This window comes from Cherax quadricarinatus, chromosome 42 (assembly GCF_038502225.1).
Source record: "Cherax quadricarinatus isolate ZL_2023a chromosome 42, ASM3850222v1, whole genome shotgun sequence".
Taxonomy (NCBI): Eukaryota; Metazoa; Arthropoda; class Malacostraca; order Decapoda; family Parastacidae; genus Cherax; species Cherax quadricarinatus.
Window position 1 is genome coordinate 17560479 of NC_091333.1, and position 27080 is coordinate 17587558.

Consider the following 27080-nt stretch of genomic DNA (forward strand, 5'->3'; position numbering starts at 1 on the left):
AGAAATGGAGCTTCATTTAGGGGAAATGTTTGATTTTTGCCAATGTTCAAAAGTAAACAAATGATGCCATTGTCCAATAAATGTCCAACTAGCCATTCTAATATGCAGTCATGAATGGGTTGATGTTATTTATACAATTATTACAGTATTGCAGTAGTCTACATAATAGTAAGTCTTCTATTTTTTGTTTGAATAAAAATTCAAAATAGAAAGCAAGAGTAATATCAGAGGGGCCTGGAGACGTGACTGATGAACAAAGAAAATGTTATTTTAGAGCCAGGAATGTCTGCTTTGTTCATTCTGGACCTTATTTTGAAATTGTCATATTTTTTAGTTTTCGTGAAATTGGCCAAATTGCAAATTTCTGACCACATTATTAGGTAGTTGAAATCAGTAAATGGGCAGTTTCTTGTACACAATCGATAGAAAAAATGGAGTTCTAAAAAAATAGCTATGAGTTTGGGCGACTGGAACAAGGGAATTAGCCGAAAATAGGGCTCAAAGTGGGCAAAATCACCGATTTGTAAACAGCGCCGAGGTCGCTAACTTCGCGAGAGCATAATTCCGTCAGTTTTTCATCAAATTTCGTTTTTTTGGTGTCATTACAATCGGGAAAAGATTCTCTATCATTTCATAAGAAAAAATAATTTTTTTTTTTAAATTTTGCGACACCAGGAGACACCTCAGGATTGGGGGTTGCGACAGTCAAAGGGTTAATCCGTTCCAGAAGGTCAGTCTAAATCCAAAACGGACAAAAACTGAAGCAGTATTTCCCATAAGAAATAATGTAAATACAATTAATCCATTCCAGACACCCAAAAATATTAACAAAAAAAAAATATATTTTTTAACCCTTTGACTGTTTCGGTCGTATATATACGCCTTACACGCCACTGTTTCTGACGTATTTATACGCGTAAATTCTAGCGGCTTCAAATCAAACGGGAGAAAGCTGGTAGGCCCACATGTAAGAGAATGGGTCTGTGTGGTCAGTGTGCACCACAAAAAAAAATCGTGCAGCACGCAGTGCGTAATGAAAAAAAAAACTGACCGTTTTTTTTGGATTAAAACGCTGACTTTGAGATGTATTTTCGTATAGTATTTATCGTTGCATTCTCGTTTTCATGGTCTCAGGTGATAAAATGGAAAACATAGTACAGAAATAGAGATGATTTTGATTACTTTCACGATGAAAACGACCTTGAAATTGCGCTCAAAGTATCGGAAATGTTCGATTTTTACCAATGTTCAGGAGTAAGCAAATCACACCACACGTCCAATACACTTCAACTGGTGAGTCTAATATTCTTTCACTAGTGCACTGATATTATTTATACCATTTTTACAATAATGCAGTAGTCTGCATAACAGTAAATTTTGTATTTTTTTTGTATGAATAAAAAATCAAAATAGAAAGCAGTAGCAATATAAGAGGGGCCTAGAGACGTGACTAATGAACAGAGGATATGTTATTTTAGTGCCAAGAATGTCTACATTGTTTATTCTGGACCCTAGTTTGAAATTGGCATCTTTTTTAATTTGCGTGAAATTGGCCAAATTGCCAATTTCTGACCACTTTATTGTGTAGTTCAAATCGGTAAATGGGCGGTTTCTTGTACTCAACTGATAGAAAAAATGAAGTTCTAAAGAAATAGCTATGAGTTTGGTCAACTGGAACAACAGAATTGGCCAAAAACAGGGCTCAAAGTCGGCGAAATCACCAATGCGTATATGTTGCTGAGACTGCTAACTTCGCAGGAACGTAATTCTGTGAGTTTTCAACCAAATTTCCTACTATTGGTGTCATTACCATCGGGAAAAGATTCTCTATCATTTCATAAGAATTTTTTTTTTTTTTTTTTTTTTTTCAAAAAATTTATCGACATAGGGGCCTGCGACAGTCAAGGCATTAAAGAATAACTATAGTTTTGCATAAAACAGTGAGAAAGAATTATAAATAACTAATGAAATTGATAAATGAGCATTTAACATCACACTTACCTTTATTGAAGACTCTTGTTGGGGTATAGACAGCGAGGAGGGGAGAGGGAGGAGGAGCAGCAGAGGTTATAGTTTGGAAGGGGAATTCCCCTCCATAAGGACTTCAGGTATCAAAGCCCTATCTTGGGCTGCTTCCCTTCTTTGTCTTTTACTTGCACTGGACCCCTGTCACATTACAAAATCTGTCCAGAGTGCTCTGTTTCTGCTGTCTCCAAGATTTGCCTAAAATGGGACAAGGTATTGTCACTGAACATGTTGCAGATACTGCTTGTATCAGCTTGGTAAGGGTGATATTTTTCCACAAAAGTTTGCACCTCATTCCACTTTGCACATACAGTATGTCCTTAATCACTGTTTGTGATCTCTGTTTCGTTAGCATATCTACCCCTTTCACAGCATCAGCTTCCTTGATTTCTACTTTCTTTGCCAGGATGGAACTGATGGTTGATTTGGACTTGCATACATCCTGGCGAGCTCAGCCACACTTACGCCACTTTCGTATTTTTCTATAATCTTTCTTGAATTCTGTCGTGTTTCTCGCCTTCTTTACCAAAGGGCTGGCACTAGGAACTTTCTTTGGGCCCATTGTGGCTTATTTTGCAGTCACACTCAGTAAACAAGCACAAAAAACAATGGATTATTACGAAATGTTTCGGATGAATGCTCACTCAACCAGTGACAGAGTGAGACCGAGATATGTAAGCATGAGTGGCAGTGTCCTGGGTGGGTGGACGTGACTGAATAACGACAATTTCCTGGACAAGGTATGAAACCTGGAACTAAATTTCGCCAAAAAAGTGGTTGAAATCCGAATCATACAATACAGTGGACCCTTGACCAATGATACTATAATGCGTTCCTGAGAGCTCATCGTTAGTCAAAATTATTGTTAATCGAGTTAATTTTCCCCATAAGAAATAATGGAAATCAAATTAATCCATTCCTGACACCCCAAAGTATTGAAAAAAAAAATTTTTACCACATGAAATATTAATTTTAATACACACAAACTGAAGAAGAAATGTACAATTACATGACACTTACCTTTATTGAAGATCTGGTGATGATTGATGGGATGGGAGGAGGGGAGGGTGTGGATGGTGTTAGTGTTTAGAAGGGGAATCCCCTTCCATTAGGGCTTGAGGTATCAAGTCCTTTTCCGGGGTTACTTTCCTTCTTCTTTTAATGCCACTAGGACCAGCTTGAGAGTCACTGGACCTCTGTCGCACAACATATCTGTCCATAGAGCTCTGTACCTCCCGTTCCTTTAAGATTTGTCTAAAATGGGCCATAACATTGTCATTGTAATAGTCACCAGCACGGCTTGCAATAGCTGTGTTAGGGTGATTTTCATCCATAAAGGTTTGCAGTTCAACCCACTTTGCACACATTTCCTTAATCTTTGAAGTAGGCACAATGGATTCCACAGCTGCCATAGGCATCTCAGGGTTAGCCCCCAAACCCTTCAAAATCTTTCTTAATTTCCATACTAATTCTCACCCTTTTTATCACAGGGTTGGCACTAGAAGCTTTCTTGGGGCCCATGGTGATTTATTTTGCAGGTGCAATCACTAAAAACGCTGTGATAATATGAAATGTTCCGATTGTATATATGGATGCGACCGCAGTGGCTGTCTTGTAAACGCTGGCACCCATGGGACAAGTGAGGCGCGCTCAGGCCACACGTGGACGTGTCTCAAATGGAACGAATCGTGTTATTTGAGTTTTTTAGCGCTAGTCGAGGCAAAATTTTTGTGTTAAAATGTATCTCTAGTCGGATTTAACGTTATATGATGCCATCGGTGGTCGAGGGTCCACTGTATCTGGTGCGGACGAAATCTGGGGTTCCACTGTATAGATGTAAGAGAATTAGTCTGTGGACTGTCAGAAAGGTGTATGGAAAAAATATACAGTACATTAATAATAGACGGTGAGACTTGAGTATTGAATATGTTAGAAGCAGAGAGATTGTAGAAAAGGCAAGAAAGATACTGGTAGTTGATGTTAAAATGGCAGCCAAGAGGAATAAATTATTTTTCCTCACTTAAGGACATAGAAAAGACCTATAATAAAGTATCTAATGGCACTTAGAAAGTTTATTCCGCTGTAAAGATTAACCCCTCATTCCATCGATACTTTGTATTCTTTACACTGGAATATTTATGTACTTGGATTTACCCCATTTAAGGTTGCCTTAATTGCAGATGTTGAGAATGTTCAGAGAACTTTCACTGCCCACTAGTACCCAACTAAATTATTAGGAAGACCTGAGGTATGCTGCCTGGAGCACAGAAAACAAAAATATGTCATAATTTACAGTTGAGGGAACTGGTTGCAAATTTGCCAACAGAAATAATCCCTAATAAGAATGGGAATCATGATACAGTGCAAAATATTCCCAGTGAAAAACAGGCACACTAAAGGATAACTCAGTTTCCTAGGCTTGTCAACACCTTCACTTCAGATATAAGAGTATTTACTTGCTGGTTGATTATCAGATATGACCCCTAATTGTATTCAAGAGGGAATATACCTGGAGGAATATACCTGGAGTTGGTTTCAGGGGGTCAATGCCCCCACTGCTTGGTCTGTGACCAAGTTCTTGATTAGCAACTCTGTTGTGCCTATGACAAAATGATCTGCTAGCAATACCAGTCTGATGATCAGGTCATCAACCAGGAGACCTGGTCTGAACCTGATCACAGGAGCAGTGGCCACTGAAACCATCAACACACAAATACCAGGTGTCAAATACTGCATTTTTTTTTTTTCAACAAGTCGGCCGTCTCCCACCGAGGCAGAGTGACCAAAAAAGAAAGAAAATCCCCAAAAAGAAAATACTTTTATCATCATTCAACACTTGCACCACACTCACACATTATCACTGTTTTTGCAGAGGTGCTCAGAATACAACAGTTTAGAAGCATACACATATAAAGATACACAACATATCCCTCCAAACTGCCAATATCCCAAACCCCTCCTTTAAAGTGCAGGCATTGTACTTCCCATTTCCAGGACTCAAGTCCGACTATATGAAAATAACCGGTTTCCCTGAAACCCTTCACAAAATATTACCCTGCTCACACTCCAACAGATCGTCAGGTCCCAAGTACCATTTGTCTCCATTCACTCCTATCTAACACACTCACGCACGCTTGCTGGAAGTCCAAGCCCCTTGCCCACAAAACCTCCTTTACCCCCTCTCTCCAACCCTTTTGAGGACGACCCCTACCCCGCCTCCTTCCCCTGTAGATTTATGTGCTTTCCATGTCATTCTACTTTGATCCATTCTCTCTAAATGACCAAACCACCTCAACAACTGCTCTTCTGCCCTCTGACTAATACTTTTATTAATTCCCTTTTCCTAATTTCCACACTCTGAATTTTCTGCATAATATTTACACCACACATTGCCCTTAAACAGGACATCTCCACTGCCTCCAACCATCTCCTCGCTGCTGCATTTACCACCCAAGCTTCACACCCATATAAGAGTGTTGGTACTACTATACTTTCATACATTCCCTTCTTTGCCTCCATAGATAACGTTTTTTGACTCCACATATACCTCAACGCACCACTCACCTTTTTTCCCTCATCAATTCTATGATTAACCTCATCCTTCATAAATCCATCCGCCGACACGTCAACTTCCAAGTATCTGAAAACATTCACTTCTTCCATACTCCTCCCCAATTTGATATCCAATTTTTCTTTATCTAAATCATTTGATACCCTCATCACCTTACTCTTTTCTATGTTCACTTTCAACTTTCTACCTTTACACACATTCCCAAACTCATCCACTAACCTTTGCAATTTTTCTTTAGAATCTCCCATAAGCACAGTATCATCAGCAAAAAGTAACTGTGTCAATTCCCATTTTGAATTTGATTCCCCAGAATTTAATCCCACCCCTCTCCCGAACACCCTAGCATTTACTTCCTTTACAACCCCATCTATAAATATATTAAACAACCATGGTGACATTACACATGCCTATCTAAATACTGCAAATACTGCATGTATATCAATAAATTGTCAATCTAGGTAGAGTGCTTTATTTATAATAATTATACAGTATTTGTAATAATTTCAGTATAGCATAATTTTCATTCTTTTTGAGTGGAGGGTCTGAAACATGACTCTCAAGTGTTTTAACCCCTTGATGATTGGCCTTGAGTGGGCAACTTTCATTGACCTTTAATCCAAATCAGGGCTCACTAAAACTTTTTATATTTTGGCTGCTTTTCTCTGTTCAGATTAGAACTGCAACTTTCTATATCAGTCAGCTTCATAACCTGATTTTATATGCTGTACAGCCTCTCTTCATTTTACGACAGGGTTCCGTTCCTAAGACCATGTCGGTAAACAAATTCGTCGGTAAGTGAGGAGCATACTATAATGGTAGTGGGTTTACATCAACTGTCTTTGATATTGTTTTAATATCAATGTTGGTACGTACCAGTTATAACATTTCTGGTATATTTTTAAATGTTTATACAGTAGTGTACTGTATATGGTAATAAACAGAATAGAGGAAATCGGTTCTAATATACATTATTTAGGTATGCATACTGGTCAGAGAGCCTGTTATAAGTCCGTATCGTCGGTAAATGAGTACGTCGCTAAGTGAGGAGAGGCTGTACTTGCAAAAATGTATCAGTAGTCTCCTTTAAACTTTTTTGTGAACTTCTGCATGTTAGTAAATGTAACATCAGTAGGGAATGGTTCAGAGCTGCCCCTTTTCGTAAATTTTTGGGAATTTTTCTTTGCTAAACAGCATCATTAGATTGACTTACTAATCTTGGTGGTTTTATGAAAATAGGGAGATGCTTCTAATTTGTAGGTACATACCATGTGCAGAAAACTGTTCACCCTGCATAAATGTAAAATGAAGATCGTTTGAGTGGTAAGCATAACTTGTAATAATGACAAAAGCTGAGGCATAAGTGGCTGGAGTAACATCTCGGTATATATTAAGTTTATGTATTGTACTGTGGAAACAAAAGGAGTGCCTTGATGCCAGTGAAGGGCTCGTTATCTAAGGAATTGGAGCTATCCTTTCCTTCCTTGGGTGACCCTGATTGCTTCCTATTTCAGAGGCACTGTATAACTGTTAATAATTATATAATAGCTGATAATTAAGATTTTTATGGAATAAATTCAAATACATTTCTGTAATAGATTTTTACTTAATGTATCAATTCACAGATAGGTAACCACAAGGATTAAATTCATCATACAAACACTATGGGGTAGAATAGTGAAATAGTGCTTATCTGAGTGAGTCGAGCTCAGGACATAGGTCTACGTGATGGACCCTGGCCTCAGTAACATAGTTCTATGTGACAGCCAATGAAAGGGTTAATTTGTTTTTCTCCAGTGATGTGTAGTGGAATGTAGCTATTCATATGATCTTACGACCTCTCATTTTCTATTTGTGGTCACAGGAGCAAAACTTATTATTCTGTTATCCCATCTTTAGTGTTTAATGTTAATTATGTGATTGGTGGATTATATGACAGTTGCAGTGAATAACTATTAATGACAGCATTTCTCCCACAGTAGGCTTTATCAAGTCAGTTTGACTTCAGGGTATTCTCTAAATAAAGGATTCATGGTACTGCAGTGTCAAACAAAATAGAACTGAAGTTTCACTGATGAATTATGCACTATAAGTGGAAAATTATTACTTTTTGACTGATGGAGAGTACTTCACAGCTTCTCTTAGGCTTTGAAAAACTGCTGCTTTTCTACTTTTGCACTTTGGGGCCATTATAATACAAAATTAAGAGGTATTTTGGGGCCACAGTAAATTGTGGATAACTGAAACTGCAGATACCAAATCAGTGGATATGGGGCTTTTATTGTACACAAGTTTGATTCATTGTTGTGTTTTTGGGCAGGAAGTAGTATATATTTTTCCTTCCTCTCTTTGACCCCTTCAACCGTTTTACTGTCGCAACTGCCAAAATTAAAAGTACTGAGAGATTTGTGATATTTCAAACAAAAAAGTTATCTTCTGAAATAGTAAAGAATTTTTTTCTGAAGATAATGAGTCCAAAAGTGAAAAATCTGATGAAAAAACTTACGAAATTATGCAGGTACAAAGTTGGTAGTCACGGCATAATTGACACATCAGTGACTACGCCTATTTTGAGTCCTATTATAAGTCATTTCCACTGCTTGATTCATCCCCAAGCCTCTCATATAAATAACGCTTGTCTTCCATTTTGAATCCATCATTATACCAAAAATTATAGCATTACCCTAATTCTTGGATCGTAAAATATAACCAAGAATGATTTGTCAAGATTTAGGCCATCGTAATAAGCCATTAAACAGTTCAGGGAGGCCTTACCCTTCCTTACGAAAATCGATGAAAAATGAACATTTAGCTGCTTCTGGTCAAAAAAATTGACCAAAGTCTCCATTTCACTATAGTGTCTTCCAGTCTATCAAGTGGTACTAAGAAACATCCAATAAAACCATAAAAATTTTACTGAAAAATACCTCGCAGTCACTGTAATAAACTAAACCCAAGATCATGTACTGTGGGGAGCAGGATTTTTTTTTATACTGTACACACTCACTACACACACATTCTTTCATATCTAGGCCAAAATTTAATACTTGCAGCATATATGAGGAGCTGTGCTTAAAACTTCAGTGTACGTGAGTGTCACTGGCATCAGTGATGTAGATCTACATGGGATATGGAGAAAGGGTTAATCCACTAAAGCATCCCTATATCACTCCATCAGTATGTTTCAAGGGTTAAACCCTTTCACTGTTGAGACCCCTGCTGACAAACTTGCTCCCCCCATTATTTTTTCTTATGAAATGATAGAGAATCTTTTCCCGATGGTAATGACACCAAGAGTACGAAATTTGATGAAAAACTTATGGAATTATGCTCTCGCGAAGTTAGCAGTCTCGGTGGTGACATTTACACATTGGTAATTTTGCCTGCTTTGAGCCCCATTTTTGGCCAATTCCATTGTTCCAGTCGACCAAACTCATAACTATTTCAATAGAATTCCTATTGTTCTGTTGATTGAGCACAAAAAACCACCCATTTACCAATTTCAACTACCCAATAAAATTATCAAATTGGTAATTTGGCCAATTTCAGGGAAGGCCAATTTCAAAATAGGGTCCAGAATTAACAATACAGACATTCCTAGCACTTAAATAACATTTTTTTTTTCAATAGTCACGTCTCCAGGCCCTTCATGTCAGACTGAAACATCATCATAAGCTCCTCTCTTCTATGTGCGGGTTATTTGTGCTTGCTTTCCATTTTTAATTTTTATTCACACAAAAAATAGAAGATTTACTGTTATGCAGACTACTGCATTATTGTAAAAATTGTATAAATAATATCAGCTCATTTGTGAAAGCATGTTAGACCCACCAGTTGACATGTATTGGATGTTAATGTGATTTGTTTACTCTTGAACATTGGCAAAAATCAAACACTTCGCTACTTCGAGCTCAGTTTCAAAGTACTTTTAGTCCATAAACCATTCAAAATCACTCTAGTTCTGTAAGATATCTTACATTCTATCAAATTAGACCAAGAAACCAAGAATACAACCATAAATACCATACGAAAATAAACCACAAAGTCGGTTTTAAACAACACAGTTGGAGTTTTTTGTTCTCATGCACCGCATGCTGCAGGATTTTTTTTTATACTGCGCACACTGACCACTCAGACCCATTCTCTTATATGTAGGCCTACCAGCTTTCTCCCACAAGATTTGAAGCTGCTAGAATTTTGGCATACTATTATGGGACCGATGCTGGCTTGCAAGCTGTAATATTACAAGCCAGACAGTGAAAGGGTTATGCTCTGTAGCTCTGGGAGTAGTGATGGACATGATGGGACGTCGCACTCATCATAAGCATGCAGGCACACACTTGAAGGAGGACTCATCATTTTTTCACCTAACTTTAATCCAGTTTTCAGTGGTTCAGCATTCATTTTTGTTTTGCAAACTGGAGTTATGTGGCTTGCATTTGTTTGACTAAGAAAGGTTTCCAGGCAGGAAGTAGAGATGGCATCCTAACTTCTTTCTGGAGACAGTGCTGTAGGGCTCTTTCGTATACATGTCTCAGTAAATCATGATGGGGTTTTGTTTAGGCCTGCTGCTGTTATTGAAGGATCTTTCAGTACCTCCCTCTTTAGAAGGTTATCATTAGTACATATCATTAACCTATCCGGGTGTCAGTTTCTTATTGAAAATAGTGTTATGAGGTAGATCGTGAAGAGCAGTGACGATAAAAAAAAATTGTGTATTTCCCGCTACTAGTACGAGTCCAAATCTTGCTTGTCGGCACTTTTTTCTTTGCCCATGTAAGAATGCAGGTATTTTCCTCAACATTGAGTTAAGTAGTAACTATTGTATAGAAAATAAAGGCTAAAGATGACAGTGGGGTCAAACAAGACAAAAAGAACACTGAATACCTTTACCTTTGAAGTTTCGAGAGTTTAACTACTCTTGGAGCCCGGCCATGGGCCAAGCTCATCTGGTGCTTGTTTGATCAACCATACTGTTGCTGCTGGAGGCCTGCTGTCCCACATATCACTCACAGCCTGGTTGATCTGGCACCTGGTGAAGATACTTGTCCAGTTTCCTCTTGAAGGCTTCTACACTTGTTCCAGCTATGTTTCTGATATCTTTTGGTAAGATGTTGAATAGCCTGGGACCCTGAATGTTGATACAGTGTTTGCTTATTGTCCCCACTGCACCCTTGCTCCTCACTGGGTTTATTTTACACTTCCTCCCATATCTCTCACTCCAGTATGTTGTTATGGCAGTGTGCAGATTTGGGACCAGGCCCTCGAGTGCTTTCCAGACATATATTGTCATGTATCTCTCTCTCCTCCGCTCCAGTGACTATATGTTCAAGATTTGAAGGCATTCCCAGTAATTTAGGTGCTTTACTGGCTCAGTGCAAGCGAGCTGTAAATGATCTCTGTATTTGTTCCAGCTCTGATATTTCTCCTGCTTTGAATGGGGCCGTCAGCACTGAGCAATATTCTAAATGAGGGAGCACTAGTGATTTGAAGAGTGTCACCATCGGCATTACTTCCCTTGTTTTGAAAGTTCTCAATTCCCACCCTGTCATCTTCCTGGCTGTCATGATCTTTGTCTTGTTATGTTCCTTAAAAGAAAGGTCAGCTGACATAATTATTCCCAGGTCTTTTACATGTTCGTTTCGTTCTGTTCGGTGACCCTCTTGAGTTTTGTATATAGTGCTCCTTTTGAGTTCTTCATTCTTTTCCATACCTAAGCAACTGGAACTTATCACCATTAAACATCATGTTGTTCTCCACTTGCCACTGGAAAACCCTGCTTATGTCTTCCTGTAATTTTTCAGTGTCCTCTACTGTAGTGACTTTCATGCTTATTTTGTTGTCATCTGCGAATGATGATACAGAAGTATGATGGGTGTTTTTATCTATGTCTGCTATGAGGATGAGAAACATCAGAGGTGCCAGGACAGTGCCTTGGGCACTAAGCTTTTTACCACGCTGATGCTGGATCTTGCTCTGTTTACTACGACTTGTTGTGTTCTGTGTGTTAGGAACCTGAAAATCCATCTGCCTACCTTCCCTATAATGCCCATGACCCTCATTTTGTGTACTATCACTCCATGATCATATTTGTGAAACACCTTTGCAAAATCTGTGTAAATCACATCAGTGTTTTGGTCTTCTTCCATTGCTTCTGTAATTCTGTCATAATGGTTCAGCAGCTGTGACAGGCATGATTGTCCTGCTCTAAAACCATGCTGGTTGTGCTGGTCCATGAAATTTGTAATCTGGTGTCTCATCTCACTTGCTAAGATTTTTATGATATGAAAGGTTAGGGCTACTGGTTTGTAATTTTTAGCTAGTACTCTACTACCTCCCTTACGCAAAGGAGCTATGTCAGTCTGCACTCTCTAAGGCCTCTGGTATTTCACCGATATCTAAGCTCTTTCTCCAAGGAATACTGAGGGCTCGTGCTAGTGGTACTCTTTCTTCTTTATAAATAGAGCATTCCATGAATCTGGTCCCGGTGCTGAGTGAGTGGGCATGTTGTCCATTTTTTTTTTGAAATCTATGGGATTTGTACTAATGTCAGTTAGTTGGTCTGTGTGGTCTGCTGGAGTGAAAAATATTTCTGCATTTTCAACCTTGCTGTCATTTAGTGGGTTGCTGAACATTGACTCATACTGTTCTTTTAGGATTTCACTCATTTCCTGTTCATCGTCAGTATACAATTCTCTGACACACAGAGTGAGTCTGCTCTTTGGGGGGGTAGAAGCTGATATGGAAAACATTCATACACTAGAGGGGTTGTCAGAAACCATCAGAGAAGCTTTCAGGAATTAATTATAGAAGTCCAGCACAGTTAATGAGGAGCCATTTTTCAGACTGCTACATAGGCATGCAACCAAATGTCGTTTCCAGTTCCTGTATTTTGAGTGTCTTTCATCCAGTTGTTTTTGAAGTTTAAATGTGTTTACTTGATCTCAAATTTTAGCATACAAAAAACTCCAGCTCCAGAACACCTTCATTAAGTTGAACTGCAGGCTCTGCTGATGTACTTGGCTGTATTTACATTTGATGTCATACTTCAGGGACTCTCACACTGGCCATAAGTTTTACCTATGTTTGAGAGGGTTGAATGCCAGCTCCTGAGTTTCTTGATTGTGTTGAACTGTAGCTTCTTGTCTTCTTTAGTGCTAAGCTCTAGTTCCTGGTCCTTTTAAGGTTGTGGGCTACAACTTCTGCACTGGTTAATTCGGAGCACAGTGACCATAATAAATAATAAGTCTTTGGTATGTATTTCTAGTGTATTTTAAATTAAATATTAAATGTTAGAAGACATTGGGAGGAGGGTTATGAAAGGGTATTTTCAGGTCAGCATGGGTTCAGAGCAGGTTGTACCTGCTTCTCACAATAGCTTGACCATTATGACATGGTCTTGGATGTACTGGAAGACAAGCAAAATGCAAATGTACCATGGTTTACACAGACTTTGCAAAAGCCTTTGATAAGTGCTACCATTGGACAGTTGTTCACAAAATGTGCATGAAGAGAATAATTGGAATGGTGGGTAGATGGGTACTTAACTTTCTAATAGAAACCAAAGAGTAATATTGAACAGAGTAAAATCAAAGGCTGCTACAGTGAAGAGTTTTGTTCCCCAAGACAGAGTACTTGCCCCACTTTCCTTTCTCATTCTCATATTGGTGATATGGACATAACCCATAGAGCACTGTATCATCCTTTGCAGGTGATACTAGAATCTGCATGAGAATGGCAGCCATATTTACCAAGTCTTCCAGTGGTCTGCTGACAACAATATTATGGTTAACATGGACAAATTTCAGTTGCTACTTTATGCAAAGACTGAGGAAATAACAAACAAGATTGGAGTACAAGATGCACTCAAATCACTCAGTAGAATGTGAATCTAATGTGAGAGACCTGAGAGTGATAATATCAGACGATCTCCCATTCTAGGAGCACAACAATGCCATTATTGCATCTGAAAGGAAAAGAAATGATTGGTTGGAAAACTAGAACTTTCAAAGCAATAGATGCCAAGCTAATATTGATACTCTTTAAGGTTGGAATACTGTTGTGTACTAATGGCCCCCTTCAAAGTAGGCAAAAATTGCAGAACTGAAAAATGTACAAAGAACCTTCACAGCTCATATAAACTCAATCAGGTACCTAAATTAATAGGAGCACTGAAGTCCCTTGAACTGCACTTCTTAAAAAGTAGGTGAGAAGATGCATAATAATTTACACCTGGAAATTCTGGAGGGCTTGGTCTTTTACCTGCTCACTGAAATGACTACACATAAACACAAGATGATTCAAGATACCTCTGGGGAAGAGCAGAGGTACAATGAGAGAAGTAAGTAAGTGTAAAGAGACCATGGCTCTTCAACACCCTCCCTTCATGCAAAAGGGTTATCACCAACAGACCCCTGACTGTCTTCAAGAGGGAACTTGACAAATTCCTCAAATGAGTTCCTGATGAGTGAGGCTGTGGTGCATATGTTGGACTGTGGGTGCCAGCAGCCTGATCGATCAGTCCAGCAACTGGGAGGCCTGGTCTGGGGTGTGAGGGCAATGACCTCCAGAAGTGATTACAGATAACCTATGATGTAGAGGAAGGATTGTTGAGGTGGTTCGAGAATTTAGAGGATGAAGCAGAATAGGAAGACCCAGGGGGTATATAAATCCAGGGTGAAAGGAAAGAAGGGTAGGTGGTCATCCCAGGTAAGGGTGGAGGAAGCGTGTGAATGGGTGGTAGGACTTTAAGCATCCAGCAGGCATGCGAGTGTGTTAGATCAGGGAAAGTGGAGACAAATTATTTTAGGAATTTGATTTGCTGTTGGAATGTGAGCAAGGTAACACTTATGAAAGGTTTGACAGAAACTGATTAGCCAGACTCAAGTTCTGGAGGCGGGAAGTACAGTGTCTGTAATGTGAAGGTTGGATGAGAGTGTTATAGCCTGGAGGTCATTTGAATCGTGATGTATGTATACTTATGGCAGGACAGCTGTTGAATGAATGAATATCAATATTTTATGTTTTGGGTCATCCTACCTTGGTGGGAACTGGCTGACGTTAACAAAAATTATTCTGATGTATAGGATCTTAAATGCACTGTTATTTTATTTCCATTGTTACTTTTAATAGAGGATGTAGTTAATTTATCTTTTGGCCACACTAGGTATTCTTGGTATTATGTTAATTTATGGCTTTCTACACATACACACAAATAACACATTAACATTGCTTGGCATCCTAAAATTTATATTGGTCATAAGGTTTCATGTCAGAATGTACTGTACATATCAAGGGTGGTGGCACATTGTCTAAGGAAAATCATTGTTTTATTAATTTTTGATCTAGAATAAAACTTTTAATGATTTTTTTTTATTTTATGCCTGATTCATTTTCATTATACTTTTTTATATAAAAACATTAATATGATTTTAGCTTTAATAGTTTTTTTAAATTTTGTTAAATCTAAATATCAGACCAGTTTCTCCCAATATATTAACATGTAAAAGAAATTAAAGATTTATATAGTCTTCCTGTATTGGTGCGTTAAATCATTTTCTAATTATCTAGTACCTCGGTCAGGTCCACCCAATCCCGACACGTTACCTGAAGATGGTAAACTCAAGTCCGAGACTATGGTGAAAGACAACAGACGATACTACCTAGACCTCAAAGAAAATTCAAGAGGGCGCTTCCTAAGGGTGAGTTTGGTATGTTTTCATGTCTTATGAACAGCAAATTATCATGAAGCTCCTTTCTAGGATTTGTTTTACTTATTTTAATGATCCTAAATTTTAAAAAAAAAATGCTGAATGGATATTGTAGCTAACATATTTTGGGTGTAACATTACTTGACCTTCCTTCATACAGGACATAAATATGACTTGAGTAATGTTTAATTACGTACTTACTAATGTATTCCTGGTACCATTATGTCTTCAATCTGCAGAAAGAGGTTATTAGGTAAGACACATATGCAACAATTAGGTATTTTTATTTCGAAACGTTTCGCCTACACAGTAGGCTTCTTCAGTCGAGTACAGAAAAGTTGATAGAAGAGACGTGAAGATGATGTAATGAGTCCGTCACCCTTGAAGTTTTGAGGTGGTCAGTCCCTCAGTCTGGAGAAGAGTATCGTTCCATAGTCTGAAACAATATGCTATTAAAATGGTATAAAATACCGACAGGTTGTTAGGTAAGACACACATGCAACAGTTAGGTTGCAGGAGGAGGTGATGTTCATTATTTTGTGCACAACCATGTAAACACATGCATGCCCATGCACACACGTACACATACGTGTACACATACTTACACAAGCATGCACACATACATGTGCACATATGTACATATGTATATGTAAGTGCACGTACGTACACATGCATGCACACGTGTGCACATGCATGTGCATGCACACACATGTACACATGTGCACATACGTATGTATATGTATGTGCATGTATGTACACACAACATGCTCACATGTGCATGCATGTGTATGCACATGCACACATGTGCATTCATGTGTGTGCACACATGTACACATGCACATATGTACATGCATACACACACATGCATGCACACATACACGTGCACGCACATGCACACACACGTCTAATCGACATGCGCGTAGGACCAAATGGTAACTAACATGCACACAGAACTTGGAGCCACATGGGGGCCAAGATACATGGAGGGCTAAGATGATGGAGGTGGTACTGGAAAACTTCATGTACCAACACGTAAGGGACACTACAAGAGAGAGAGGAGAGGATGAAAAAGCAAGACTGGACCTAGTATTCACCTTGAGTAGTGCAGATATTGAGGACATCACATACGAAAGACCCCTTGGGGCCAGCGATCATGTGGTTTTAAGCTTCGAATACACAGTAGAGCTACAAGTGGAGGGGGAAGCAGGAAGGCCAGGGCGAATGAAGCCAAACTACAAGAAAGGGGACTACACGGGAATGAGGAAGTTCCTGAACGGGGTTCAGTGGGACAGAGAACTGGCAGGGAAGCCAGTTAGTGAGATAATGGAATATGTAACAACAATGTGCAAGGAGGCTGAGGAGAGGTTTGTACCCAAGGGTGACAGGAATAATGAAAAAGCCAGGATGATTCACCAGAGGTGCAGGGAGGCAAAAACCAAGTGTGCTAGGGAATGGAAGAAATATAGAAGGCCATTGACCCAGGAAAATTAGGAGAGCAGTCGTAGAGCCAGAAATGAATATGCACAGATAAGAAGGGAGGCCCAACGACAATACGAAAACGACATAGCAGCGAAAGCCAAATCTGACCCGAAGCTGTTATACAGCCACATCAGGAGGAAAACAACAGTCAAAGACCAGGTAATCAGGCTAAGGAAGGAAGGAGGAGAGACAACAAGAAATGACCGTGAAGTATGTGAGGAACTCAACAAGAGATTCAAAGAAGTGTTCACAGAGGAGACAGAAGGGGCTCCAGAAAGACGGAGAGGTGGGGTACACCACCAAGTGCTGGACACAGTACACACAACCAAGGAAGAAATGAAGAGGCTTCTGAGTGAGCTAGATACCTCAAGGGCAATGGGGCCGGATAACATCTCTCCATGGGTCCTGAGAGAGGGAGCAGAGGTGCTATGTGTACCCCTAACAACAATATTCAATACATCTATCGAAACAGGGAGGTTGACTGAGGCATGGAAGACAGCAAGTGTAGTCCCAATATTTAAAAAAGGAGACAGACATGAAGCACTAAACTACAGACCAGTGTCACTGACATGTATAGTATGCAAAATCATGGAGAAGATTATCAGGAGAAGAGTGGTGGAACACCTAGAAAGGAATGATCTCATCAACAGCAGCCAACATGGTTTCAGGGATGGGAAATCCTGTGTCACAAACCTACTGGAGTTATATGACATGGTGACAGCAGTAATACAAGAGAGGGGTGGGCGGAATGCATTTTCTTGGACTGCAAGAAGGCGTTTGACACAGCTCCACACAAGAGATTAGCGCAAAAACTGGAGGACCAAGCAGGGATAACAGGGAAGGCACTACAATGTATCAGGGAATACTTGTCAGGAAGACAGCAGCGAGTCATGGTACGTGGCGAGGTGTCAGAGTGGGCGCCTGTGACCAGTGGGGTCCCACAGGGGTCAGTCCTAGAACCAGTGCTGTTTCTGGTATTTGTGAATGACATGACAGAAGGAATAGACTCCGAAGTGTCCATGTTTGCAGATGACATGAAGTTGACGAGAAGAATTCATTCAATCGAAGACCAGGCAGAACTACAAAGGGATCTGGACAGGCTGCAGACCTTGTCCAGCAATTGGTTCCACAGTCGGAGTACAGTCTAGGGGGCCAGAGACTACAAACCTCACTCAAGGAAAAAGATCTTGGGGTGAGTATAACACCAGGCACATCTCCTGAAGCGCACTTCAACCAAATAACTGCTGCAGCATATGGGCGCCTAGCAAACCTCAGAACAGCATTCCGACATCCTAATAAGGAATCGTTTAAGACTCTGTACACCATGTATGTTAGGCCCATATTGGAGTATGCGGCACCAGTTTGGAACCCACACCTAGCCAAGGATGCAAAGAAACTAGAGAAAGTGCAAAGGTTTGCAACAAGACTAGTCCCAGAGCTAAGAGGTATGCCCTACGAGGAGAGGTTAAGGGAAGTCGACCTGATGACACTGGAGGACAGGAGAGATAGGGGGGACATGATAATGACATACAAAATACTGAGAGGAATTGACAAGGTGGACAAAGACAGGATGTTCCAGAGATGGGACACAGCAACAAGGGGACACAGTTGAAAGTTGAAGACACAGATGAATCACAGGGATGTTAGGAAGTATTTCTTCAGCCACAGAGTAGTCAGTAAGTGGAATAGTTTGGGAAGCGATGTAGTGGAGGCAGGATCCATACATAGCTTTAAGCAGAGGTATGATAAAGCTCACGGTTCAGGGAGAGTGACCTAGTAGCGATCAGTGAAGAGGCGGGGCCAGGAGCTCGGACTCGACCCCCGCAACATCAACTAGGTTAGTACAACTAGGTGAGTGTACACACACACACACACACACACACACTAACACACACACACACACACTAACACACACTAACACACACACACACACACACACACACACACACACACACACACACACACACACACACACACACACACACACACACACACACACACACACACACACACACACACACACACACACACACACACACACACACTAACACACACTAACACACACTAACACACACTAACACACACACTAACACACACACTAACACACACACTAACACACACACACTAACACACACACTAACACACACACTAACACACACTAACACACACTAACACACACACACACACACACACACTAACACACACTAACACACACACACAAGAGGCAGTCAGCTGGCGCAGTGCACTGTTTACCTCACTGTGGAAGCATTTCTCTCTTTTTTGCTTGCATTTTATGTAGTTATTTTGCCAAATGTCTTTTTTCTAACCATTGGTCCTAAGAATGCAAGTGCAAAGGACAATGCTGAGAAGAAAAAGATGATGATGTCCGTGGAATTAAAGCATGAATTCATAAATAAACAAGCGAGGTAGATTGAGGGGGAAGTGAGGGAAGCTCGCTCGTAACTCGTTTGTTGGGACACTCGGACACTCGTAAGTCAAGGTTCCACTGTATATCCACTAGTTGTATGCAACACAATAACTGCACAAACATTGTTATCATTATCATGTTTACAAAACGTCTTTACACAAACCAACAATAAAAAAGTTATTACTTTTGTTTTATAATATACACATAGTCTCTGGACACGTTCCTGGAACGGCCTCCTTTGTTGTGGATGTGCTGGCTGGTGTCACAATGACTAATTACTACCACCCATTACCCACACCCTCTTCCCCAACAAACATGTGATCTTCCCCACCACCCACATGGAAATAAATCACTTTGACATTTTTAGGTTATCCTAGATTGATGGTTGTCTGGGTTGTCCTTCCTTCCTACCTTCCTTCCTTCCTCTCATCTGTTCCTTCCTTCCTCTCATCTCTTCGGTCCTTAATCTCATCTCCTCCCTGCCCCTCTTCTTCCTTTTCTTCCTTGCTTCCTTCATTTCTTCATTGCTTCCTTCATTTCTTCCTTCCTTCCTTCTGGTTTCCTGAGCATTGCTTTTGGTCACAAACTCCTCAAAACCATGAAATTCATCTTCACTGACACTTCCATCTGTGTTAGAGCTGTCACTTGGGAAGAGAAGTCCCAGATTCACTGGGGAGTCGGATATTTCTTACTGCTAGGCTTGCTGAACAAGGACTACTGAAATGGCATTCCCACAATGCACCACTTTTTTTTTACACTGCACACACTGACCACGCAGACCCATTCTCTCACATGTAGGCCTACCAGCTTTCTCCCACTAGATATGAAGCCGCTAGAATTGTGGCGTATTAATGTCACCAACACTGGCTCATAAGACGTATCTATACGGCACCAACATTGAAAGGGTTAATACTATCTTCTTTATATTCATAGAAATGCATACCTTTGTGTAGCCTTTTTTCATGGTATTGGGCAGTCTTCTTTATCTGTTCTTTCATGTCTTTATATATGTGACTATTATGTTTCTGCTTCTCCTCCCATCTGCCAGAGGTGGCATGTTTAACCCTTTGATGGGTCCAGACTCCCAATCTGAAAATTCCCCACAGGGTCCAAGTATTTAAAAAAAAGAAAATTATTAGTTTTTCTTATGAAATGTAGAGAATCTTTTTCTGAAGGCAATGAAACAAAAAGTACGAAATTTGATAAAAAAAAATTATGCGCCCACAAATTTTGCTGTATTAGTGGTATTTATGCATCAGCAATTTTGCTCACTTTGAGGTTTATTTTTGGCCAATTACATTGTTCCATTACACCAAATTCTTAGCTATTTCGCTAGTATGTGTTCCGTTTTTATCTGCCGAGCACAAGAAATCACCCAATCAACTATTTCAACTACCCAGTGAAGTGATTGGAAATTGGTAATTTGGCCAATTTCACACACAGTTCAAAATATTCCAGTTTCAAAATACAGTCAAAAATAAACAATGCAGGCATTCCTGGCACTAAAATAACATTTCCTCTGTTTATTAGTTATCTTTCCAGGCTTTACAGATGAATTCCAGTTTGATTTTTTATTCACATAAAGAATTTTTATTCACTCCAAAAATAGGAGATTTATTCTTATGCATTATTGTAATAATAATATAAATAATATCAGCACATTCGTATATGCACATTAGGCACATCGGTAAAACTTGAACATTTCAGCTACTTGAGCTCAGTTTCTAGCTATTTTCAGGACTAAAACTAATCAAAATCATCTCTGTTTCTGAAATATATCTTTCGTTCTATCAAATGAGACCAAGAAACTGAATACAACTGCAAAAACCATATCAAAATTCACTGCAAAGTCACCGTTTTTATTAAAAAAATACGGTCGCAGTTTTTTTTTCTTGTTATGCACTGCATTCTGCAGAATTTGTTTTATATGGTGCACACGTACCACGCAGATGCATTCTCTCATATCTAGGCCCAAATTTACCGCTCAAAGCTTGTGAGTGAGCCGAGCTTATGACGTAGTACAGTGGACCCCCGCATAACAATCACCTCCGAATGCGACCAATTATGTAAGTGTATTTATGTAAGTGCGTTTGTACGTGTATGTTTGGGGGTCTGAAATGGACTAATCTACTTCACAATATTCCTTATGGGAACAAATTCGGTCAGTATTGGCACCTGAACATACTTCTGGATTGAAAAAATATCGTTAACCGGGGGTCCACTGTACTACAGCTTGGCCTCTGGCTTCCAAGTCATAGAACTACAGAACAAACCCTAAGGGGTTAATGTTTTCAGCCTCATATCACCACTGCATATTCCAATTTTGGTAGAACATACTACAAACAATTTTTTAGCATTATCCCATCCATATACTTTGTAATCACTTTATTTATTATGGTGTGTACCATTCGAGTTCTTCGTATTTTCATTAATCCTTTCAGTGGCTGTTACGTAGAGCTACTTCATTGTGCCCAGGGACCCCTCATTGTTGTACATCATGAACTCGGCTCACTCAGATAAGCTATGAGCTATGGGAGAGAGGGTCTGCATTGTGAGTGTGCACAGTATAAAAAAAAAAACTGTCCTATGCAAAATATGATGGGAAAAAGCAAAACCCTGGCCATGTGTTTGGTTTAAAATACGTAGCAATTTTAACGTGTTTTCTAGTATGGTTTTTATGGGTTTATTGGCTGTATCATTTGATAGAATGGAAGGCATAATACTGAAATAGAAATTATTTTGTTCAGAACTGGAAGTAACTTGAAATTGGGCTCCAAATAATGGAAACATTTGAATTTGCTGATTTTCTTGAGGATTGGTGAGGTCCCCCCAACACCCCCAGTCTGTTTTATGAGTTTTTAATAGTTTCTGTTTTTTGTGGGATTAAGAATTCAAAATGGAAGGCAAGTGTAATATAGAAGAGGTCTGAGGACATCAATGATGAACAGAGTAAATGTTGTTTTAGGAAATGCCTACCTTGTTTATTTTGGACACTGTTTATAAATTGGTATTTTTTTTTTTTTTTTTTTTTTTTTAATAAAACTGGCCAAACTGCCAAATTCTATACACTTTATAGGGTAGTTGAAATAGTTTAATGGGTTGTTTCTTTTGTTCATTTGATAGAATGGAAGGCTAACTACAATTACAATAACTTTTTTTTTTTTTACACTTTGGAGACCTAAAAAAAAGTTGTTTGCCATTTTTGGGGGGTTTAAGGAATGTAACCCTATTTTTCCCATGTGCTTTTCACTTTTAGACGATTTTGTCTTAGATGCTATTTTCAGTAACCTAATTACCATATTAATCAGTGGTCAGTTATACTTAATAATATATAAATTGAAAATATTTAAGGTGCGTTCCCCAGTCTGTTCACCACCATATTAGATATAGTGAAGAACATGCTTAATATAGGTACACTTAGAGTATGGTTTCTATTAGATAGAAAACAGGTAGAAGTACTTTTACAGGAGGAAACTAAACCCCCCTGCACAAGTGCTAGATCAGCCAGGTTGCAGTGGTTATGTAGACTGCTGGCAGTAGCAGCAGTAAGATTGACAAAGCAGTTACCAGGGAAAATTAACCTTTGGATTGAGAGTATAGAAGAACTCTTGAAGCCAGTGACAAGTATGCCAGGTATATTTTAAGCTATAATTAAAATTTTATGAACTAGTGTCCTAGCCTTATTATTTAAATATACATATAATAAATTATGAACAATTTATTTATAAATCTGTAAATACAGTAGAGCATCACAGAGCCTGCATATGCTGCTCAATGTGTCCTTCTCTTCCAATATCCAAGGACACGCTTGATCTTCGACACTGGCTGATGTCCTGGGAGAAGATTGCCAGCTTTATCCGGCAAATTAATTGCAGCATAAAATTCAGACACATTAGAAAAACATTAAAAATACAAATAAGTAAGTTTAGTATATATGGCATGTAGTAGGAAACAGTGCATGAATATATTTTTTATTTAAATTGAAGTAAACACAGAGGATACATTCCTGAAAATTGGCTCCTTATGAGATATAGATATATGCAAAGTGAGGAACATATGGAAAAATACTGTAGGGTTATATTCCAAACAAATTCAGATTTGCCCAAAAATTTCAGTATTCTAAATGGTAAAAATTGCTACAGGTTATCTACCTTACATAATACTAGTCATTACAGCCTCTCCTCACTTAACGATGGAGTTCCATTCCTAAAACCACATTGGTAAACGAATTCGTTGCTAAACAAGGAGCATACTTTAATCTTAGTGGGTTTGTGTCAGCCATCTTTAATATTGTTTTAATGTCACCTTTGTACCATTTATAACATTTTTAGTATATTTTTAAATATTTATACAGTAGTGTACTGTATATTGTAATAAACAGAATAGAGGAAATCAGCTCTGATATACATCGTTTAGGTATGTATACTGGTCAGAGAACCCATTGTAAGTCTGAGTCGTTGGTAAACGAGTATGTCGCTAAGTGAGGAGAGGGTGTATACAATATTTAAAGCGGCTCGCAGCGATGTTATTACCATCGATATACCTTGTTCACTGAGTTTAATCATTTCTAGCAACTGCCTTTAGATGCCATCATAAACGCAGGGAGAAGTGATGAGAAGTCATGCCGAGAATTGTAAACAAAGCTGAATGCATTAATGGGAGTCACCAGATCTAAGGTGGATTGATAAACATTTTCTCTGGTGCTTGATTAGAGAAAACATAATTTTTTCCCTCCATCCGGCTATCACATCTCATATTTATATAAAATTTATTGTACAGTGGGTGCATGTATCATTTTTATCTGCTATGTAACATGTTCTTATATAATTTTGAAGAAAATATTATAAATGGATTAATGAAAATATCTATATTAGCATAAAATAAGACATTTAATGTGCTCAAGAGTGATTATTATTATTACCTAAAGTGGGCACTTGTTTTTCATAATTAATCCATTCCAGAGAATGTGGCTAATGGCGAAATTAACGATTTGCGAAACCATTTTCCCCATAAGAAATTATGTAAATCCAATTAATGTTTCAGACCAAAAGTATTAACAAAAAAAAATTTTTATTTGAAAAAACCAAAAACTAAAGTAGAAAATTTTATTTTTCCCATGTTAAAGTCAAAAAATTTCAGCCCCGTAAAGTGTCCCTTTTATAGCAATGAAAGGTTTATTTTAAAAATTTTTAATTTGAGGTTTCAAAAATCCATTTTTTTTGAAAAAAACAAAAAAAAAAATAAATTTGGGGCCGGAGCTCTTTTTCAAAAAAAAGATTTTGCCGAAAGGAGTTTATTCTGGGCCCTTTTTTTAAATGTAATTTTTTAATTTTTTGGAAAAAGGCCCAAATTTAAATTTTCCTTTTTGGGAAGGGGTCGGTAAATGGGAGTTTCCTTCTCTCAAAGAAAAATGGATTTAAAAATGCGTTTTTAAACGGCAAAGGTTAAGAAATGGGCAATGGGGGAGGAAAAAATTTAAAATAAAAGGGAGTTTCCCCGGGGGTAATTATTTTTCCATAAAATTTTGCGGGATTAAAAGGGAAAAAATTTTTCATTTTTTAAAATTTTTTTTTTTTAAATTTTTGGCCCGGAGGACCTAATTTGGGGCGCAGCGGGAAAACATTTTTTTGGGGGGAAAAAATAGGGTGCCCTTGTATAAGTGGAAATGGGATTTAAAAGGGGAAAAAAAGGCTTTAATGTTCCAGGAGAACCTTAAAGAATTAAAAGCAAAAGATTTTAAAAAAGGGGGAATTTTTTGAAAAAGGGGGTTTAAAGTAACAGCTACCAGTTAAATTTTGGGGAAAATTGGGGGTTTTTAAATTTGTTATCACATGTGAAGGGTTGGTTTTGGGGTTTTTTAGTGGCAGGTTACAAGCATTTCTTTCCCTTAAAATTTTTTTAAAATTTTTTAAAAAGGTTTAAAGGGCGTTTTTATGGGAACAGGCCTGTGGTGTTCCTTTTTTGTTTTTTTCTTTGGGGTTTTTTTTAGGGTTGGGTTGTAAAGGGCCTCCCCAAGGAGCGGCCCCCCTTTTTTTTTTTATTTTTCCCCCCAAACCCCCTCCCATTGGGAAAAAGAATGGAAAACATGGAGGTACGGTACGGATCCTTTAAAGGACCCTTTAAAAATCAAAAACTTTTTTAATGACAACAAAAAAAAAACCCCCCACTCAATTTTCTTCCAAAAACTCCCCAAAGGGTTGCCCTTTCCCCCCCTGGGAAATTAGTACCCCGTTAGAAAAAGTCATTGTCCTTTTTTAAAACTAAAATTTTAAATTAAACCCCATTTCGTTTTTTTTTCCCCCTTACATGGTATTTATTAAAAACCTGTTTTTTAAAGCCCGCATTTTAAAATTCATGTTCCCCTACTCCCCTCAGATTTTTTGCTTTTAAAATTTTTTTGGAAAAATTTTTTTAAAAAATTTTTTTTTCCCATTTTTCCTGTATGTTTTTGACAACCATTTAGTGGGAAAAATACAGAAATTTAAATAAACCCCAAAAATTATGATAGACATAAAAAATTTTACTTCTTTAAACTTTTTGGATAAACCAATAACTTTTCCTTTTTTGCCAAGGATGTTTTAACTGGGCTTACCATACCCCCCAAATCTTTTAATTTGTAAATTTTTTTCACCTTTTTAAAACCCCAATTTTTTCAAGAAAAGTACCTTCATTATTCAAATTTAACTTTCCTTTTAAAAACATTTTTTTAAATTGGGTTATTTTTATTCCCAGTGAATTTGGGATTTTGTTCATAAAAATTTTCCCTTACTAAACCCCCCATAAGGGCATTATAAAATAAAAAAGGGGAAAAAAAACCTTTAAAACTAGTATAATTCCACAGATTTTCCCCTTAATGAAACCTTTTTTAGGAAACCGCCCCTATATCTGAATTTTCCCCCTTTAAAAATTTTTTTAAAAAAAAATTTTTTTTTTCAAGAAAAAATTAAAAATTCAACACACTTTCCCCCCCCCGTTTTAGGAAACGAATTTTTTTAAAACCTCTAATATCTGTTTTTTCTTTGTTTAAAATATTTAAAAGAGTTTTTGATTTTTTGAAAAAAATGATTAGGATGAAGAAAGATGGGAACTGAAGACGTGTAAAGGCTTGTGTTATGTAAGTGCATTCTTCTTCTAGAAACAAGGGCTGGAGATGCGAAGAGCTCTCAAGAAGAAGCCAATGAGGACTCCTCTCTTAGTGCGGGTGTCTTGGTGTGAATAAAAGTGTATAAGTTTGTCCTTGTTGGTAGGTTTTCTGAAATACACTTTGAAGAGAAGTTTGTCACTGTCGGGAGATCTGCACAGTAGAACGTCGAGGAAAGGAAGTTTGCCATCATTTTCGAGTTCAAGTGTAAACTTTATTGATGGTTCAACTGCATTGATCTTGTCGAGAAGGGCCTGGATATTGAGACGTCTCGGATAGAAAACCAATGCATCATCAATGTATCTTAGCCAGGTAACGGTGTTGGGAATGTTAGAAGCGATCAAGGTCCCAGGACCGAAACGTTTTCTAATAAATGTCATAGTGTTTGCTTACGTGTCTTTCTAAACCACACTCGTTAATGGCTGACTAAGTTCCATCTTGCATTCCTTAAGTACCGTGGAAAACAACTCGTCGGACCCCGGGGACTTATTTTGCTTCAGTTTGTCTATCTGTTTGATGACCATGTCCCTCGTGACAGTAATATTAGTCAATTTGAATTTGTCAGGAACTGAATAATTGTTAATTTCTGGAATCTCATTTATGTCTTCCTGTGTAAAAACTGATAAAAAATAGTCATTAAATAAGGAACACATTTCCAGTTCGTTATCCGTCAGCTGTCCATTCCCAATTTTCAGAGGTCCTACTTTTTCCTTCACCTTTGTCCTATAC

General features: G+C 38.4%; 1 protein-coding gene across 2 annotated transcripts in view; it reads left to right on the top strand.

The window, feature by feature from the left end:
• Pur-alpha (Purine-rich binding protein-alpha) overlaps positions 1 to 27080 on the top strand; it is a 358677-nt gene that overhangs the window by 250336 nt on the left and 81261 nt on the right. The window contains exon 4 of one of the 2 annotated variants that reach the window (XM_070093372.1): positions 15176 to 15303. In XM_070093372.1, the coding sequence (XP_069949473.1) occupies positions 15176 to 15303 (128 nt within the window). The remainder of the gene's footprint in view (positions 1 to 15175; positions 15304 to 27080) is intronic. The other variant, XM_070093373.1, reaches the window with a different exon arrangement.